Here is a 21,117-nt window from a genome sequence, read left to right on the forward strand (position 1 = left end):
TTGACTGGTGTATGAAGATTTATTTGCTGACTGTATTGTTCCCCCTCCATCACCCTCCTGTCACTTTCCTTTTTGTTTTGTTTTTCTATTTTTCAGTTTCAATTTCTCCAAAATATTTTTTATCTGACTTTCATGTGACCTGTCTCTCAGACTTCCTTCTGATTCACACTTGTCCTCTTGCTGTTTAACGGAGGTCCTCATTGCTTCATCACTCTCTTGCCCACACACATCTGCACTCTGAGTAGCTTTTTTCTCCTCTCTTTTCCTCTGCATGCCTCCCTCCTCCCCTTGTTTTTTGTTCCTTCATTTCTTGTTCTCGCTCTCCCATATCCTCTCTCACCTCCATTTTGCTTTGAGCCCCTAAAGTCTCTCCAGCTCTGAAGAAAATGTCACGTCAATCTTGCCAACAAGAGGTCCTTAGCCCTGCCAGATTATGAGACAATCAGTCCTACCTGTTGACTGCTTTTCAGTGACTGTCATCTTCTATATATTGCCAGTATGCCAAGACAGCTCTTGCAGGGCTGTAACAGCAGCTGCAGACAAAGAATGAAAACTGTCAGCGGGGAGGAATTGGAGGGGTGGAGATAGTCTAGTCAGCTAGAGAGTGAGATGACAGAGAGAATGAGATATGGAGACAGAAACTGGGGTGATAGTAAAGTGGAGCAGTAGATGAGAGGAGGGTATGAATGAAGTAACAGAGACAGAGGTTAGGAGAGGTAGCACCAAAGACACATTCAATGAAAGAGGACAGTCTTCGAATTGATATATGAAATTTACTGAAATTTGCTCAATTACTTGGGGCAATTGTACCATCTCAGAAGTACCAACTCATCTTGCAGTCACGGCAGGCTGAGTCAACTCTCAGGTAATTGAAAGTAAGGTGACAGGAAGAGAGGCTATGAAGGAGACACTAGATTGAAAAAAAAACTTCACTGGCTTTCTTTCTGTTGCTTATTTATTAATTTATGATTCACTTATTTCAGCCTGTTAAATAATTTAAAGCTATTCAAACTGATTTGATTTGAAGTATCATATATGACTGGTCTTTTTCTACAGGCACATTACTCTGTGATTCACTAACATCAGGTGAAGTCTCAACAGGAGAACCAGAAAGTATACTAACACCTGAGCTTTTTGTGGTTGAGGTTAAGGTTGTGACAAAAGTGTTGTCCACCAACCCACATAAATCACACAAAAAGAGAGAAAATAATTTTGCATGCATCATAAGCGAGCCTGACCCGAAAGAAAAAAATGGTTTCTCGACAGTTATATCGGTAAGGTGAATACAAGTGTCTCTAGAAAGTGATTGCTGTTGAATTATTTGAAAGTGGTGCAAAAAAAAAATCATTTATGGCGAAACATCATCAAAAGAGTAGATAGGCAGAAGGCAGGAGAAAAACAAGGATGAAAGTATGATAGACAGAGTGACATTGTGTGTGGTGTAGTGAGAGGGATGACGAAAGCCCAGACAAAGTCAGACACACAATGGTTTGAAGAGCAATGAGACAAAAACTCAATTCTTGTCACATTCTTTTGACTTAGAACTTCTGACTCAAGCTTCAAGACAAATGTCATTGTGCAGACGTTAGTGAAATTCACACTGCTGTGCAGCTATTTTGACTGTAGTTTCCCAGTTTTTTTCAGTCATTGCATAAACCCATCTCCACTGGCAAGAAGACCAGGAGTAGACCATGAATATTCTTACCAGGAGCCCCCATGCTAACAGATAAAAAGTAATGCTTTTAGGGCATCCAGGTGGCGTAGCGGTCCATTCCATTGCCTACCAACACGGGGATCGCCGGTTCGAATCCCCATATTACCTCTGGCTTGGTCGGGCATCCCTACAGACACAATTGGCCATGTCTACGGGTGGGAAGCTGGATGTGGGTATGTGTCCTGGTCGCTGCACTAGCACCTTCTCTGGTCAGTTGGGGTGCCTGTTCAGGGGGAGGGGGAACTGGGGGGCATAGCATAATCCTCCCATGTGCTATGTCCTCCTGGTGAAACTCCTCATTGTCAGGTGAAAAGAAGCGGCTAGCAGCTCCGCATGCATCGGAGGAAACATGTGGTAGTCTGCAGCCCACCCCGGATAGGCAGAGGGGGTGGAGCAATGACCGGAATGGCTCAGAAGAGTGGGGTAATTGGCCGGATACCATTGGGGAGAAAAGGGCGGGGGGTAATGCTTTTGAAGGAACCATCTCCCTGATTGTGGTACAGTTGGCGACATGATCTACAGGGCAGCTCATACCTATTGACATGAAGTTGTTATACATTGATAGGAAACAACGAAAGTATCTCAACCTCATTCGACAAATATAAATAGAATCAAAGACATATAAGCCAGGATGTCCGACCACACTGTGAAGTCTTTTTGAGGGGCAACAATAGTTTTGTAAGAGGCCACAGTGAGCTAGCAAGTCCCATGGCTTTGCAGTCTAGAAATAGACCTTTGGTCTGTCTCTGATTAAGTCTTTTGACTATGCAGGATAGTGTTGGAGGTAAAAGTTTTATACAAACACACAATGGAGTGTGAAGGACTTTGATTTTATTCTTAAGTGCTGTCTGTTTTTGTAAAATGTAATTTCAGCTTGTATGATGATGAATTGCCATGTTCTGGATGGTAGACATAGTATGTTCCCCTAATGGTTTGCAGACAGTGCAGCATTCTTAGCTGCTTCATTACCTTTTAATTTCCCATTTGAATAAATTGCAAAAAAAAATATTTTTCCTTTTTATTGTCCGCTTTGTGAATAGAGAAAATAAATGAATTATGCCATCTTTTATACAATAATTATGATTTTTTTTTTGGCATAGAAAAAAATAAGCTTCAAAGTTATGTTAAAATTGGTTAGGTTGTGCAACAATATTTCATGATTAGTTTGATCAACAATTAGGCTGAGGTTAGTACGACAGATTGCATTTTTACCCATCGGCCATCTCTGCTCGTGGTCTGTCTGTCTATGGTGGTGGCCATCATTCACCTATCTCTCACCTTGTCATGCCACTTACTTGGTAAAATGTGATCACAGCAAAACCAATTCCAACTCTAATATTTTCTCTTTTAACCGACCCCCCCCCCCCCCAGAGCTAATAGGTGGCACACCCGCCCTGAAAATCAACCATGGCTCCGGCACGTTGGTGTTACAGTTGCCCGGCAACGTGAACGTGGCAGACAGGAGGTGGCATCGGTTAGATGTCCGCAGCAACAGCAAGGTAAGACACTTCTCCTATTTCTCACAAGCCAGGATTTACCAACATCATCCATTTTTTTGGTTGTTTGTTGTTGTTGTATTCCCCCCCCCCCCGCATCAAAAGAGATGTCATACCCTCTGTTTTTGTATTTGCTGTTCAATCTAAGACCGATCTGTAAATCCTGTGTTTATACATAAAGATGGTATTGAACTAACTTCTTCAGCAGGAAGCGATGCAATGTAGTTATGGATCTGAGCTTCATTGGACTTTCACAGGAATTTTTTCAGCAGCTACTATTGTTGGTCTTAGCTGTTACAACCTTGGCCGTTTAATACATCTAACTGACAACAGCATCTATGCTCTGACCTAAAGAACAATCCTGAAGATTTCCTTTTTTTTCTTTTTTATACTTTCTATCTCAGGCATATTGAAGAGAGCATCTATCCAAATCATTATCACTTTTGTAGTTGCTCATCTAAATGGTTAGTGTGGGGTAAATGTGAAGTGCATGGACTAGCACTGCACGTCTTTAGTGTTGCAACCACATATGAAAGAGTGCAGGTATCAAGGGGTTTGAAGATATGTTTATATGACTTGTGTTATAGAGGCTAAGCCGACACTTTATGCCGCTGAGGTGTTGCACCACAGATAGCGTAATTGACGCACTTATTACCGTGTCTGGTGAATCAAAGTCCGAGACTAACTTGCCAGTTGAACACTTCGTCCATTTATTGTTAGTGTCCGATAAATTCGAACATATTTCCAAAGACAAACAAACAGTAATATCCAGAACCACAAGTAACGACTGAGCTGCCTCAGCATGTGTCTGTGGGTGTGTGTGGTCAAAAACTGTTATCCTTCCGGGCGGAACACCTGACCAGACAGAGATTGGTTCCTATTTATGCAATCGAGTGCTAATTGGCTCCTACATGACTATTAAACAGATACGGGAGCACAAGTTTGTAAAAGACTTACAGATACAACATCAATTGCTAAAATTCGGGTACATACATGATTTGTTTGTTTATTTCGCAGTGATGAAGGTGCTGATGTAACAACACCGGTGACCTTTTTTCATTTAAAATGGGTCTTTGGGATTTAGAGTGATCAAATGGCACTGATTTACCACATATCACCATGGGTATCAGTAGGTTAAAGGGAAAGCTGATCTTTAGGATTATAACCTCAAATTAACACACTGGTGTTCTTTAATTCAGCTGTTCATACCATATATGGATTTGAAGGACATTTTTGTTCAGAAGTCCCTTAAAATTACTGGAGAGTAGGCATGTTGTATAAGTAAGGACAGATCAAATTAAGAATGATAACAAGCTTTATTATGAGTTCAGATACATGGAAGTTATCCTTTTGTTTGGCAGTTAGACTCCATTGTGATGAAACCCCTCCATAGACCTTGGCCCGTGAAGGTATTTAGGAGATGCTGGTAGTGGTCGAGCCTCTGGAAGGAGATCGCCAGATCAAATGAGAGCTTTTTTGAGATGGTGATGGGGTGGAGTTGGGTTAATTCTCTGCTCCATTGGGTTCTGCGAACAGAGAACGAGAGATTAGCGATGACTTTTAGATTTTGGCATGTATCGACTGACTGGTAGCTCAGGGCTGTCAGGAGGGTGATTGGATAGCTGTGATGATGCACAGAATTAATGAAAGAGACATGGAGCTTTGAGAGTGTGAGAAAGACTTTGACAGCATGGAAAAGTGTAAACGATGGAAAGCAAAATGATGGTGACACGTGGAATTTTGTGAATGAATGTGACCTAGTGAGAAATCAAAACGAGCATAATAAAAATATTAGGTGAGTGAAAAAGGGGAAAATGTGAAAGAAATTAGCTTCCTTATTGAACTTTTGCATGAGCTCCATACACATATAGTATCTTGATATTTGTAGACAGGACCACCAGGTTAGGTGTGTTTGTGTGCTTCTATCCCTGGCAAAGACTTTTTAACCTGTTGTTGTCACAACCAATCACTTTGACATGAACTGGTTCCATTCAGTCATTTTTTGTTTTTCTTTTTCCTTTGGACGAAAAAGAAAACAGATTCAGGATGAGCATTATGCACCCACACACACACACACACACACACACACACACACACACACACACACACACACACACACACACATTGAATGGGGTTTAAGGACTTGTTGTGATACATATTGCTGATATTCTGAAACAAAGCTGTCAAGTAGTTAGAGAGATAACCCTGTATGGAGAGCCACTCCTTGCTGTAACCATGATCAAAGTGGTTTCAGAACATTTCATGACAACCACTGTCATAAAAACTCAAATCAATAAATCACAGTCTGCACATATGATTACAATTAATGCATGAAAAGCAAGTTAAGGTAAGCAAAGTAAAATCATTTATGTAGAGAAAAAATAAGGGTGCCTGTATGTAAATGTGTGTGTGTGTGTGTGTGTGTGTGTGTGTGTGTGTGTGTGTGTGTGTGTGTGTGTGTGGTGAGGGCCAAGTGCATGTATTTATATCTGTACTGTATATAATGGGTCCACTTATGAATGGTGATACCAATGTAGGTGTTGCACACCAATGTGTGAGGATACATATCTCAAAAGAAAGGCATAAATAAAAGTGTGTTAACCATTATTAAGAGTTGACGACCCGGATCCAAATCCCTTTGTTATCAGATGGCGTTGCTTCTGCAGACCTTTATGGTTGTGTATGACGTGTGCTTCGTGTCATTGTCAATGCAAAGATTTGATAAAAAGGGTAAAAGCACTGTAGGCAGTCACCCAACGTTTTATTTGGAATGTAAACTAAACTACTGTTACAGAAATGTGGGATTGGTCAGTGGACAAGTCAGAATCAGAATACTTTATTCACCCCCGAGGGGAAATGCAACTGAAAATAACAGTTGACACAGCTTTCCACCAATCAACACTTTGCAATTTTTTTCCACTTTCAATTTACAAAAGTGCCAGCTTAGTAAGAGATAACGGTACAAGATAGGGAAGTGTGTAAAGGTGTTGTTGGGGAAACGCTTAAACAGATCCACATGATCCCAAGTAACGGGAAGGTGATGTATTTTTTATTCCTCTCCACAAAACCAAATCTGAACTTTGTGAGTGCCTTCTATGGTTTGAACCTTGCACATTACACTTCCAATTGATAATCAAACTAACAGGCACACTGACATCTGCTCAAAGGTGAGTTAGCTTCAGCTATCCTGGTGTTAAAGGGACATTGAAGTTTTATAATAGTAAAGCAGGGTCCATCTTGAAGGTTTGTTCAGTATAGCAACAGTAACTAAGGCAGAGTGATTATGTTTATTTAGATCCTCATTAGCTGTTACGCAAGGCAACAGCTACTCTTCCTGGGGTCCACATTAAAAACATCCTACAGCAACATCCATGTATACACATGCTTTCACATGCATGCATAAATAAACACAATTGCATCATTAAATTCAATTCATCCCCCACCCCAATTAAACCAGCATTATTAGAGAAGCCAAACACATAACCCCCCCACACACACGCACACGCACACGCACACACACACACACACACACACTTACAGTAGCATCTATCACAGACTACTCCTACCAACTGCTTTGAGCTACATATTACAGAATCAAATCAAATCAAATCAATTTATATGTATAGCCCAATATCACAAATTACAAATTTGCCTCTGTGGGCTTAACAGAAACATAACATCCTGTCCTTAGACCCTCTCATCGGATAAGCTACAACTCCCTAAAAGAAAAAAAAACCTTTAACAGGGAGAAAAAATAGGAAGAAACCTCAGGGAGAGCAACAGAGGAGAGATCACTCTCCCAAGACAGACAATGTGCAGTGGATGTTGTGTTTACACAATTTAAACAACACAACATTGAAAGAGGATAACACAATTATAATGAACTTATAAAATGTATGAAGAATATGATGTGCAGGATGCCAAGCAGTGTCCAGATGCCAACGGAACAGTCCAGGACCCAAGCCACGTGACCAGCATCATCTTGTAAAAAAAAAAAAGGCCATATGTGATGGGGGGAATGGCAGGCAGTGTCCAAGTGGCGACCACCATCACCATGGAGACCTGGGAGGAGAACTGACTGCACGTGCACACAAGGGAGACTCACAAGACACCATTCACACACAGAAAATGAGAAAGGAAAAGACATCATTCAGAGGGAGAGAAAAGACATGTGAGAGAAGAGAACCGTTTGCAATAGTCATTAGTCATAATCAATTAAGTCATCAATTAGTCATAATCTATACTCTATAATGTCGTCAGCAGAACAGTGGTTGGTAAATTCATTGAGACAGAAAACCGACCCGCCATGCAGTACAGGTTGTGAAGCACTCAACTTAAAGGCAACTAACTGTAGGCTAAGGCAAAAAGATGAGTTTTAAGTTTGGATTTAAAGGACTCAACATACTCTGATTCTCTGATGGCAGCAGGCAGGTTATTCCACAACAATGGAGCCCGATAGGAAAAGGCCCTGCCACCAGCTGACTTCTTTTTAACTTTGGGTACACACAGGAGCCCTGTATTTTGAGAGCGAAGAGCTCGAGCTGGAATGTACGGTTTAAGGAGATCAGACAGGTAAGATGGGCAAGCCCATTTAGGATTTTATAAGTCAGCAGAAGCACCTTGTATTCTGATCTAACATGGATAGGAAGTCAATGAAGGGAGGCAAGAATTGGTGTAATATGGTCAAATTTCCTAGATTTAGTTAGGATTCTAGCAGCAGCATTGTGAACCATCTGAAGACTTTTAGTACTAGAATGTGGCAGACCTGAAAACACAACATTACAGTAATCAAGTCAGGATGAAACAAATGCATGTATTAGAGTCCCTGCATCAGCCATGGAGCGAAAAGACCGAATTTTAGCTATGTTACGCAAGTGAAAAAAAGGCAGTATTGGTGATTTCTTTAATGTTTTTATCAAAGGAAAGGCTGGGATCAAATGTAACACCAAGATTTTGGGCTGCCACACTTTGTGAAACCACAGAGTTTTCGATTGTTATCATTACTTGATCAAATTGGTGTCTGTGTCTAACAAGGCCAATGACCAGCATTTCAGTTTTATCTGAATTTAAAAGCAGAAAGTTAAGTGACATCCAGTTTTCCACAATAGCAGAGCAGGCCTCTAAGTTAGTCATTTGAGTATGATCATCAGCCCTTATAGGCACATACAACTGAGTATCATCAGCATAGCAATGAAAATTTATTCCATAGCTGCGTATAATTTGGCCAAGAGGTGTAATGTTAAGAGAAAAAAGTCAAGGGCCAAGAACTGAGCCCTGAGGCACACCATATTTAACGTCAGAAAAGTTTGATATAATATTACTAAAGCAGACACAATGTGTTCTTCCAGATAAGTAGGACATAAGCCAAGAGAGATCTAAGCCAGAGATACCAAAATTACAATTTAATCTATCTAATAGTATGCAGTGATCAATTGTGTCAAAGGCTGCTCTAAGGTCCAGTAGTGGAAGCACAGAAGTGGAATCAGAGCCCATAGCTAGTACAAGATCATTCACCACTCTGGTCAGAGCAGTTTCAGTGGAGTGACAGGGCCTGAAAGCCGATTGAAAAGGTTCATATACATGGTTTTCTTTTATATGGGTCGAAAGTTGTTGATACACAACTCTCTCTAGTACTTTAGAAAAGAATGGAAGATTTGAGACTGATCGATAGTTATTAAGAGACCCTGGATCGAGGTGCTTTTTTTCAAAGTAGAGGTTTAACCACAGCTGTCTTAAAACTGCTGGGAACAATGCCAGTAGTAAGTGATAAGTTAACAATGTCTAGCATTGTAGGTCCCAGAAAAGGCCAGAGGTCTTTAAAAAGTTTTGCTGGTAAGGGGTCAAGTAGGTAAGCAGTTGATTTAGAAGCTGACACGAACTTAGTCAAAGTATCAAGAGAGATAGTCTCAAAAGCTGTAATAACAGGGACTATCAGTGACTCGTTGTATAGATATGAATTTGGTAAGACAGGATCTGCAGGAGTAGCTGGAGTTGAAGAACTAATTTTGTTTAAGATCACATCAACCTTATTGCAGAAAAAAATCTAGAAAATCCATGGGCTGTAAATGGTGAGCAACTAATAGACGGCTGCTTTTTAGTAAGTTTAGATCCAGTGTCAAAAGAAATCTGGGGTTATGTTTATTAATATTGATTAAGTGGGAGAGATACACCTTTTTTGCAGCAGATAAAGCAAACTTGAATTTCAATAAACACTCATGCCACAATAGGTAAAAAAAACTTCCAGTTTTGATTTTCACCATTTACGTTCCAGTCTCCTGCAGGTCTGCTTAAGAGCATGTGTCTCATCATTAAACCAGGGTGTAGGCCTCTTTAGTCGCCTAGCTTTGGTAGTGAGAGGTGCAACTGAATTGAGGAGACTAGAGAGGGCCAAATTTAAGTCATTAGTAAAATGTTAAACAGAGTCGGTTACCACAGTGAAAGGAGCCAAGACTTCAGGCAGCTGCTGGCCAAATGCAGCTACAGTGGAAGGACCAATGTGGCAAGTGGCAATTACATCTGTGCTGACATTAACTGGACAGGCCAATAATGCTTCAAATTTGATGAGAAAATGGTCTGACACAGCAGATGTGGTTGGCAAGACATTCAGATCAGAAATAGCTATCCCTTTAGATAAAACCAAATCAATAAACACTCATGCCACAATAGGTAAAAAAAACTTCCAGTTTTGATTTTCGCCATTTACGTTCCAGTCTCCTGCAGGTCTGCTTAAGAGCATGTGTCTCATCATTAAACCAGGGTGTAGGCCTCTTTAGTCGCCTAGCTTTGGTAGTGAGAGGTGCAACTGAATTGAGGAGACTAGAGAGGGCCAAATTTAAGTCATTAGTAAAATGTTAAACAGAGTCGGTTACCACAGTGAAAGGAGCCAAGACTTCAGGCAGCTGCTGGCCAAATGCAGCTACAGTGGAAGGACCAATGTGGCAAGTGGCAATTACATCTGTGCTGACATTAACTGGACAGGCCAATAATGCTTCAAATTTGATGAGAAAATGGTCTGACACAGCAGATGTGGTTGGCAAGACATTCAGATCAGAAATAGCTATCCCTTTAGATAAAACCAAATCAAGGGTGTTACCACTGCAATGAACAAACTGAGTGAACCCAAAAGTATTAACTAGTGCCAGAAAGGCTTTACTTAGAGAATAAAAATATAAAAAGTTATGTATTAGACATTTTAGACACTGTGTATGTCTGTACCCAAAAATAACCTCTTAAGTTGCTTTTTAAAACTTTCTTTACTTGTTGCTTGAGTAATAACGTATGGCAACTTATTCCACTGTGAAATGGCCCTATACATAGCAGTTATTTTCATTGCATTTGTTCTGGGTTGAGGAATTGTAACATGACCCCTTCTAACTTGTCTTGTTCATGTCTGTCCTGGGAAAAAGTTATTCTTGAGTACAGGCAGTACGATTGTTTTGACACAACTATATTCCTGAATAACGTTAGAAGACTGCCTATTGTCTTCTACTTTCAACCAGGCAAGATCACGGTGCATTTGGTCTGTACCTTTTCTCATTGAACATCTGAGTGCAAGATGTGTTGCTCTATTCTGCACTATCTGACGCTTGTTTAGCTCCTGTTTTGCTGCACTTGACCAGATTGCTGGGCAGTAGTCAAGGTGTGACAAAACCAAGGTTTGTATAACCTGTAAGATGGTAGTTGGCGTAAGGAAAGGGAAGTATCTCCTTATCATAGATATTCCTCTCCCCATTTTTCCAATTATTTTGTCTATGTGATTCTGTCACGATAGTTGTTCATCAAGAATGACTCCTAGAAGTTTAGCCTCAATAACTTGTTCTATGCAGCTGCCCTTGATAGATATGCTTAATTACAAACCCCAATTTCAATGAAGTTGGGACGTTGTGTAAAACGTGAATAAAAACAGAATGCAATGATTTGCAAATCCTTTCGACCTATATTCAGTTGAATACACTACAAAGACAATATATTTAATGTTCAAACTGATAAACTTTATTGTTTTTTGCAAATATTCACTCATTTTGAATTTGATGCCTGCAACATGTTCCAAAGAAGCTGGGACAGGGGCAACAAAAGACTGGGAAAGTTGAGGAATGCTCAAAAAACACCTGTTTGGAACATTCCACAGGTTAACAGGTTAATTGGAAATAGGTGAGTGTCATGATTAGGTATAAAAGGAGCATCCCTGGAAGGCTCAAGTAGTTCACAAACAAGGATGGGGCGAGGTTCACCACTTTGTGAACAACTGCGTGAGCAAATAGTCTAACAGTTTAAGAACAACGTTTCTCAACGTACAATTGCAAGGAATTTAGGGATTTCATCATCTACAGTCCATAATATCATCAAAAGATTCAGAGAATCCGGAGAAATCTCTGCATGTAAGCGGCAAGGCCAAAAACCAACAGTGAATGCCCGTGACCTTCGATCCCTCAGGCGGCACTGCATTAAAAACCGACATCATTCTGTAAAGGATATTACCACGTGGGCTCAGGAACACTTCGGAAAACCATCATCAGTTAACACAGTTCGTCGCTACATCTACAAGTGCAAGTTAAAACTCTACCATGCAAAGCAAAAGCCATATATATATCAACAGCACACAGAAATGCCGCCGGCTTCTCTGGGCCCAAGCTCATCTGAGATGGACTGACGCAAAATGGAAAAGTGTGCTGTGGTCTGACAAGTCCACATTTCAAATTGTTTTTGGAAATCATGGACGTCATGTCCTCCAGGCTAAAGAGGGCTAGGACCATCCAGATTGTTATCAGCGCAAGGTTCAAAAGCCAGCATCTGTGATGGTATGGGGGTGTGTTGGTGCCCATGGCATGGGTAACTTGCACATCTGTGAAGGCACCATTAATGCTGAAAGGTACATGCAGGTTTTGGAGCAACATATGCTGCCATCCAAGCGACATCTTTTTCAGGGACATCCCTGCTTATTTCAGCAAGACAATGCCAAGCCACATTCTGCACGTGTTACAACAGCATGGCTTTGTAGTAAAAGAGTGCGGGTACTGTCTGGCCTGCCTGCAGTCCAGACCTGTCTCCCATTGAAAATGTGTGGCGCATTATGAAGCGCAAAATACGACAATGGAGACCCCGGACTGTTGAGCAACTGAAGTCGTACATCAAGCAAGAATGGGAAAGAATTCCACCTACAAAGCTTCAACAATTAGTGTCCTCAGTTCCCAAACGCTTATTGAGTGTTGTTAAAAGGAAAGTTGATGTAACACAGTGGTGAACATGCCCCTGTCACTGCTTTTTTGAAACGTGTTGCAGGCATCAAATTCAAAATGAGTGAATATTTGCAAAAAACAATAAAGTTTATCAATTTGAACATTAAATCTCTTGTCTTTGTAGTGTATTCAATTGAATATTGTTCGAAAAGGATTTGTAAATCATTGTATTCTGTTTTTGTTTACGTTTTACACAATGTCCCAACTTTTGGGGTTTGTAGTTCTGACAATGCATGGTTTGCGTCTTTGATACATTCAAAACTAGATTGTTTATGGTTACCCAGTCCAAAATTAATTTCATATCATTTTCCAATAGAACATTTAACTCATCCACACTGTTTGATGACATATACACTGTGGAATCATCAGCAAACATAGCTAAGCTAGCATTACTCAAAACAAGTGGCAATTGGCCCAAACAACTTCCCTGAGGAACACCACACTGTACTGTCCTTACAGTAGAAAAACTACCGTTAAAGTAAACAGTCCGTGTTCTGTTTGATAAGTAGCTCCTCATCCAATTAACGGTCAAATTATTAAAGCCATAAGCAGCAAGTTTCATTAAAAGCATCTCGTGGTCTATTAAATCAAACGCACCACTAAAATCAAGTAGCACAGCACCCACAATCATTTTCCTGTCTATATTCCTCAGCCACTGATCAGTCATCTGCATCAAAGCACTACTTGTGGAGTGATCTTTTTTTGTAGGCATGCTGAAATTCAGAGTTAAGTTTGTTAACAGAAAAATAAGATAAAACTTGATCAAACACAACTCTTTCCGTAAGCTTGCTTAGCACCGGAAGAATGCTGATAGGATGGCTATTAGCACCTGTGAACATGTCCTTCTGGTTTTTGGGTAAAGGAATAATTTTTGCAGCTTTCCATGCCAATGGACATACACCCTTCTGTAAACTTAGGTTCAAAATATTCATATAGGCAATGCAATAGGGCCAGAAACCATTCCTAAGAATTTCCTATCAAGGTTATCTAATCCTGAGGGTTCTTCACTATTTACACTACTAAGAAGTGTTTCTACTGTATTCACTTGTTGTAGCTTGAAAGTCAAGTTCACAATCTCTTTTTCATAAAATGATCATTAATCAATTGTTTTGAAAGTTTGTTATCTGAAGTTGTTGTTTCATTTTTTAGTTTCTCAATCTTTCGAACAAAACATTCATTATCATAGTTTAGTAAGAAAGGTACCGTCTGACTCTAGGAAGGAGGGTGCATTTCCCCCCTATCTACCCATTAGCTCATTTAAAGTTTTCCACAGTTTTTTCCATCATGTTTAATTTCATTTATCCTATTTTGATAATACCTTATTTTCTTTTTTTCTATTTATTTTTGTCACTAGGTTTCTTAGTGATCAATATGACCATCGAGGCCATCAAGGCTTCTAGTTCCTCATCAATCCAAGCTGCTTTTCTTCTCCTTACTGTGAATTTCCTAATGGGAGCCTGTTTATCAGCCACTTTTAAAAACGTATTTGTAAAAAGTTCAACCGCTGCATCCACATTCATGTATTTTACACACATTGTTTCATTGCACCCTATTTATGTCCCTAATGAAATCATTCTCACAAAAAGATTTAAAAGATCTTTGAACAAAACTTTAGTTCCAACTTTTGGAACTTTGGCTTTCCTAACAATTGCCTCCAAATTGTGATCACTGAAGCCAATTGGAATTGATATAGCCTTTGAGTACATTTCTTTAGCATTAGTGAAAATGTGGTCAATACATGTTGCTGATTTCTGTCCTGCACAGTTTGTGTACCCCTGAGTAGGTACATTTACCACCTGAAATAAATTACACACCTTTGCACTCAGCTTCCTTTTCAATGACCATTTTGCAGAGAGCCAGTCTATATTCAAATCCCCTAGAAAAATACATCTCTCTATCACAGTCTGTAGCTTTCTGCAACATGTAACATATATCGTCTAAGTACTGAGCGTTTGCACTTGGGGGTCTATAACAACACCCTAAGAGAAATGGTTCGGTGTGAGGTAAATGTATTTGAATCCATAGGGCCTCAATAGCTGAAGTCAAAAGATCCCCTCTTATCCTTGACAGGAAAATGGTTCTGGATATATATTGCCACACCACCACCATAGCTGTTTCTATCATTTCTAAAACCTCTATATTCTGACACAGCAATTTCATTTACATCTACCGATGGATCTAAGTGAGTTTCTGAAATGGCAAATATGTGTAAATTCTCACTTTCAATTAAGGAAGTATCCTCATGAACTTTATATTTAAGATTGCATATATTAAGATGTGCTATTTTTAAACCCTTCTTTGATAATTTAAAAGACATAGTCAATAATTCATCTAATCTTCCATTTGAGAAACAAACATCAGAACATTCAACTCTTGTACAGTTCAGTGGGTCTCAATCCTCCTTCCCTCCCGCCTTAGTTTCACAATAAGGCAATCATAACTAATAACTGCATAGTCCTCTCTAGCTCTTGCCTCCTTCATCACTGGCAGCAGCGCAGCACGCTTCTTGCGCAGTTGATCTGAAAAGTCTTCATTTATATACACTGAAGTGTTCCTGAGGTTAGCCCTTGCCCTTATCATGATGAGTTGTTTGTCTTTAAAGTGTAAATGCTTAACCACAACTGGCCTCGGTTTTTCAGGATCACTCATGTACTTTCCACTCCTGTGTGCACGCTTTATCTCTATAGTGTCTGGGTCCAGTTTGAGCTTTGAGGTGAATAGCTCTTAGACCTTGGTGTCAGTCTCAGCTCAAATCCCATCTGCTTTATCGGTCTTGATGCCTTCAGTGATGGCATTGTTCCTCCGTGTTTGGTTCTCCAGATAATCCACTCTCTCAGAATTGTCATTTGAATCCAATGGCTTTGATTTGATTTGTAGGACCTGCTTTGCAAGATCCTTAGCCTCAGCTGAATGCTTTGTCTGGTCAGCCTTTATTTCATCAATGTCTTTTTGAGAGTATTTCAGACTAATCTTTAGCTCTTGAATCTCAGCCATCAGAGAATCAGTTCTCTTATTTGTTGACTCAAGGATAAATTGAGTAAAAGTACTAAAAGAGGTGTAACCTATTTTTCTGAACTTGCCTGTTAGTGATTTTAAGTTCCTGTTATAAGCTGTTGCCACAGTATATGCCTTGAGCTCTTATTTTGAAGGCTGAAGAGATAGCGGAAGTGCTGTACGCAGTGTTGTTGCTGTGGAGTACTGTGGGGGGAAGAATCCAAATAAAGTGGTCCTCGTGTGAAAGTGGAACCTCCGTATTTGTTATTTTATAGTTTCATACAGTATAGGCGACATCTACAAACCCTCGGTTACATTGGTGGCAGTGGTGGGATGCTTGTGCCAACGTCCCGCAAAAGAAAGACGTTTAAATTACCGAAAAGAAAGGTTCGGAGAGTCAGTTAGCTTCTCAGTTAGCCTCAGCTAGCAACGGCGGAGCTTCGTCGTGTCGGAAACCCGGCGCGGTGTGTGCACGAAGACTTCACTCATCTTGCTGCTGTCTTCTGAGATAATTGAGGAGAAACATGTGGAAATACGAGGATCCGCTGGACTATAATGACAGAGAGCGACGTGGAGAAAAGCCGTTCGCCAGCCACGTGAGGCTTGAACTCCCGCCGCCATTTTCCGGGGAGGAAAAACAAAGTTTCCCCTGCTGGGCCAGACAATACGAAGTGGCGGTGAAGGCGCTGGTTGGAGGCACTGGCGATGACTTTGACTATGAACTGGTGAGGATTTTACCAACGCGTCTAACAAAGGCTGCTTTTCTGCTATGGGATAGCTTGCCAGCTGCCGTTCAGGCGTATTACGCTAAGGTAAAGGAGAAATTGCAGGAGGCTTTTGGACAAAGACATTTTCTTGACTGTTTCAGAGCAAACCTCTCTGCCCGCCTCCGTGCTCCCAGAGAGAGTCTGGAAGTATATGCAGCAGAAATAAGCAAGCTAGTTCAAGAGGCATTCCCAGGCTATGGTGATATAGCTCAGAAAGAGGAGAAATTTCGCAGATTTCTGGCTGGACTTGACCCGGCGCTGAGAGCTAAATGTCACGAGCAGGGAGCTACTGATTTGGCTGAGGCCCTGACCATTGTTGGCCGGTGTGAGATGGCCCGAGAGGCCCTAAAGATGGACTATGTCAACACCCACGTACGCCAGCCTCCCACGGAAAGCAGTGCAACGGCTATGGTGCACTCCATATCTGATGGGGGTGGTTTGTACAGAGCTATGGATAGACTTACTGCGGATATGAGGGAAATGAGGATGGAAATGAAACAAATGGCGGAGGAAAACAACCGACTGCGATCCAGCCGCTGGAGAGATGAACGGAAAGCCCCTCACCCAGTATGTGGAGGTCAGTGTCAGTGTACTTGTGGGGAGCAGGGCTGTCGGTCTTGCACATGGGGTGAACAGAGAGGGCGTTCACCTGACTGTGGCTGGTGTGAGCGGCGAGCAGAAGGAGGCCCCAGGGAGAAACAGGACTACTGGACCCCTGCAACAACCGAGCCAACTCCACAAGTTGGCGGGGTCCCAGACCTGCTAGGAGCCCCTCTAATGAGGAAACACAGAGACGGCGAGGCATGCATTTTCTCTCCCCCAAGAGGGAAGACTCAGCAAACCAGTTGGGAAAAGAGATGTAGCTGATGTTGCAGCCCAAACACCAGCTACAGAGCCTATGGGCCCTCTGGAGGGAGGAATGCTTATCCCCTCCCCGAGTAATGCCATGACACCAGACGAGACAGAGCAGTGAACCTCATACGTGAGGGGAAGCATTGAAGGGACTGAAATTAACATATTGGTCGATTCAGGGGCAACCGAGTCATTTATCAGTGACAATTTCCGCATGTCTGTTCCAGCCCTGCACAAGCGGCCCCTAACAGCGGACTTTATTGCTGCGCGGGCAGTGAATGGACAGATGCTTGACACACTGGGTACCATAACAGTTACACTGCGTCTGGGGAAGACCTCCCGGCAGCATGTTTTCCACGTCATTAGGGAGTCCACACAAACAGCGCTGCTGGGCCTGGACTTTCTTGTCACAAATCATGCCCTCCTGGATTATGCCCGTGGCAAACTGCACCTATGGGACACTGTACTTCCACTTCTGAGTGGCAAAGACCTGATTCCTGAGTGTTGTAATGTTTCCATCGCCACTGTCATGACACTGCCCCCCCTCACCGAGATGCTGGTGCCTGTGAGTGTGTCCCCACCTGGGCCCGTTGACCAGCTCCCCGACTTTGTGGGCTACTTATCACCCAACCTCAAAGGCAAAAGGGAGTGTGTCATAGCTCACACAGTGACATCTGTGAAAGACGGGGTCACCATAGCCCGTGTGTTGAACCCTACAAATCAGGACATTATACTGAGGGAAGGCGTGCACCTGGGGGAGTTTTTCTCTGTGGATGAGTCCGAAATCGTGTCACTCCCACAGGTTCCGACGGAGACTGTCTCTGCCATTTCATCCAGTGATGTGCCTTTTGTGTCACTGGAGGAGTCTCCCGCTAGTCAGCAACAGAAAGCACAACTGGCTGCACTGCTGGCAGAGCATCAGGAGATATTCAGCACATCAAAAGGAGGGACTGGCAAATGCACAGTTATCCAACATCACATCAAGACCGGTGATCATCCTCCTCCACGGCAGCGTGCCTACCGGACTTCACCAGAAAAGAGAGAGGAAACAGACAGGCAGGTGGCCACCCTGCTGGCTGACGGGGTAATTGAGGAAAGCTGCAGCCCCTGGGCCTCGCCTGTTGTCCTTGTAAAGAAGAAGAATGGTGAGTGGAGGTTCTGCATTGATTATCGTCGCCTGAACAGTATAACCGTGAAAGACTCTCATCCTCTCCCTAGGGTGGACGAGACCCTGGATGCACTGGCGGGCTCCCTGTGGTTCAGCACGTTGGACTTCTCTAATGGATACTGGCAGGTCGAGGTCGCTGAGGGAGACAGGTAGAAAACTGCCTTCACAACGAGCCGGGGCCTCTATCAGTGGCGGTCGATGCCAATGGGCCTTACTAACTCACCTGTAACATTCCAGCGCATGATGGAGCTGGTGCTCAGAGGACTCCCATGGCAGGTGTGTATGGTGTACCTCGATGACATTCTAATATACAGCCCCACCTTTGAGGACCATCTCTCCAGTTTGCGCGAAGTTTTCTCCAGGATTCAGACAGCCGGCCTCAGGCTGGATTCTAAGAAGTGTCACCTTGCTCGAGATCATGTAGTGTTCCTGGGACATGTTGTTTCTCGCCACGGCTTAAAGCCTGACCCTCGAAACACAGATAAAGTCAGAACCTGGCCCACACCACAGAATCCAACCGAAGTGAGAGCATTTGTGGGCCTTTGCTCTTACTACAGACGCTTTGTTAAGGACTTCGCCCAGCGTGCAGCTCCTCTGCATTGCCTCACCTGCAAAGACACACCTTTCAGATGGACAACTGAATGTAACACAGCCTTTGAGTACCTGAAAGGGGTGCTTTCATCTGCTCCGGTTGTCACCATGCCTGACTTTAACATCCCCTTTAAAGTGTACACGGATGCCTCCATGGAAGCAGTTGGGGCTGTATTGGCTCAGGACAGGGACGGACTGGAGCGAGTGGTGGCATATGCTAGCCAATCGCTCACTTCCCCAGAACGGCATTGGTCTACATTTGACAGAGAACTGTGGGCTGTAGTGTGGGCTATACGCCAATTCAGACATTACTTTGGATCAGCTGCCTTTACCATCGTAACTGATCACAAGCCTCTGCTGGGCCTGTGCGGCATTTCTATTGACAAGGATCCCACGGGACGCAGAGCGAGATGGGTATTGGAACTAGACCCTTATAACTGGATTATACAGCACAAGGACGGGCAACGGCATACTAATGCTGATGCACTCTCACGGCGTCCTCAGGACCCCGAGCTCAGGGTGGTAAATGTCACCACGCGGCAGCCAAAACAAGTGAATGTCATAGGCTCGGAGGAAGGGCCAAGTGTTCCCCAAACACACTCAGCTGCTTCAAGCACCCGCTGGGAACCCCCAGACCTCTGACTTCAATGCAGGGGAACAGCATGTGGAGAGGAGCAGTGAGACGCAGGATTTGTCTTTCATGCATGCACTTTCACATGATGGAACGGAAATGAGGGAGCTACAACGGGCTGACCCAGATATTAGGCAGGTATTGAACCTCTCATCCACCTAGGGGGTGGATGAGAGGTAGCTCCCGGTGGCTTAGAAAATTATGGACTGAATATCCCCGCCTCTCTGTTGTTAATGGACTACTCTGCAGGGCGGTGAACCGGCTTGTATTTTCAGTAATTCTTCATAACAATGTTTCTGTTGCTCCAACATGTCCTTGAGTATATCCAAAGTTACAAAATCAGGCTCCTCACCTTGAGTCTTGTTTGTGTTCCTGCGAGACATCTTCAGATCTAACAGTATTTTCACCCCAAAGCAGCAATTACTTCCAGATATATTTAAAATTGAGGTCTTACCAGGATGTACCAGCTACTATAGGCAGGACTCACTCCGGATCTCTTCTTTGTAGACTCAAGTCCAAGAGCTGGTTTAGGCTGTATCAGACACAGCAGATTATAAATTAAGCCATCTAATCAGACGGTCCCGAGAGTTTTACACGATAATGCTCTGTAGTCTGTTTTTTTTTACCCCGAGGGTGTCGTGTTAACTTTTTTCTGCCCCGCCCAGCTCTCCTGTCCCGAATGCGGGCTCCAGGAAAACACAGGGAGAGAAAGGCCCAGAGATGGCAGAGTCAAACACAGGCCTGATCTAGCCTTTCTTTGGCACAGATATGTTAATTCAAGTTTAGTTTTACACCCGTTAACACCGCGTCCACGTTGTTTTCCGCCGTTAGGGACGTGTATGGTTTTAATGTCGGACTCTTCTTGGATAACAGTCCATAAACGGGACAGTCCAGGCCGCGATGCCACGCGACGCGAGATAGACGTCTGGATGCAGGTGTATCGCTGTAAACGAAAATGTGTGATGGCTATGATTCTGAATAGAGTCACAAATTCCAAAAAACTTTTTTTGATGTGTATGAAGATAATTATCTCTGAGCGATTGTGAGGTATTGCCTGAGCTTACTCTGACTCCCTCAATGCAGAAGTGGTGATAAGTCAGTGGTGATAAGTCAATGGTGATAAAGTCAAAGTCGAGTTGCAAGTCTTTTTCAGTTTTTTCAAGTCTAAAGTCATCCAATTTGTGACTTGAGTCTGACTCGAGTCCAAGTCATGTGATGCAGAAGTTTTGAACTACTTAGGGCAGAGAGAATACCCAAAGGGAGAGAAATGTGCCGTGATGTATGTGTACTTGTGTTTCTTGCAGGAGGTGCGTTTCACCCTGGACCGCTGTGCTGCAGCAGCAGTTATGGAGATGGAGGGGCTGGACAGCTGGCTCACCACAGAGGATCACACTTCCTGTGAAGTAACTGGCATCACACCCAATACTGACAGGTATAAAAACCAAGTCAATGTTTTCTGTGTCACAAGTAAGTCTCAAGTCTTGGCACTCAAGTCCAAAGTCAAATCTCAAGTCGAAACAGACAGTTCCCAAGTCCTAAACTTTGAGTTTCAAGTCCTGAACAGTTCATTATGCACGCTTCATCAAATTCAATGCAATTTCAAAGTTTTAACAACGGGTAATAAATAGAATACTGTAGCGAATTCGGGGGAGCAACCACAGGAACTGC

At 42.7% G+C, this 21,117-nt stretch overlaps 1 protein-coding gene across 1 annotated transcript in view; it reads left to right on the plus strand.

The window, feature by feature from the left end:
* The window catches only part of si:ch211-186j3.6 (neural-cadherin), a 666,499-nt gene that overhangs the window by 534,750 nt on the left and 110,632 nt on the right, over positions 1–21,117 (plus strand). Inside the window, 2 exon segments of the mRNA XM_056278708.1 lie at positions 3,086–3,213; positions 20,754–20,881. Of these exon segments, the coding sequence (XP_056134683.1) occupies positions 3,086–3,213; positions 20,754–20,881 (256 nt within the window).

Source organism: Lampris incognitus, chromosome 4, assembly GCF_029633865.1.
Source record: "Lampris incognitus isolate fLamInc1 chromosome 4, fLamInc1.hap2, whole genome shotgun sequence".
NCBI lineage: Eukaryota > Metazoa > Chordata > Actinopteri > Lampriformes > Lampridae > Lampris > Lampris incognitus.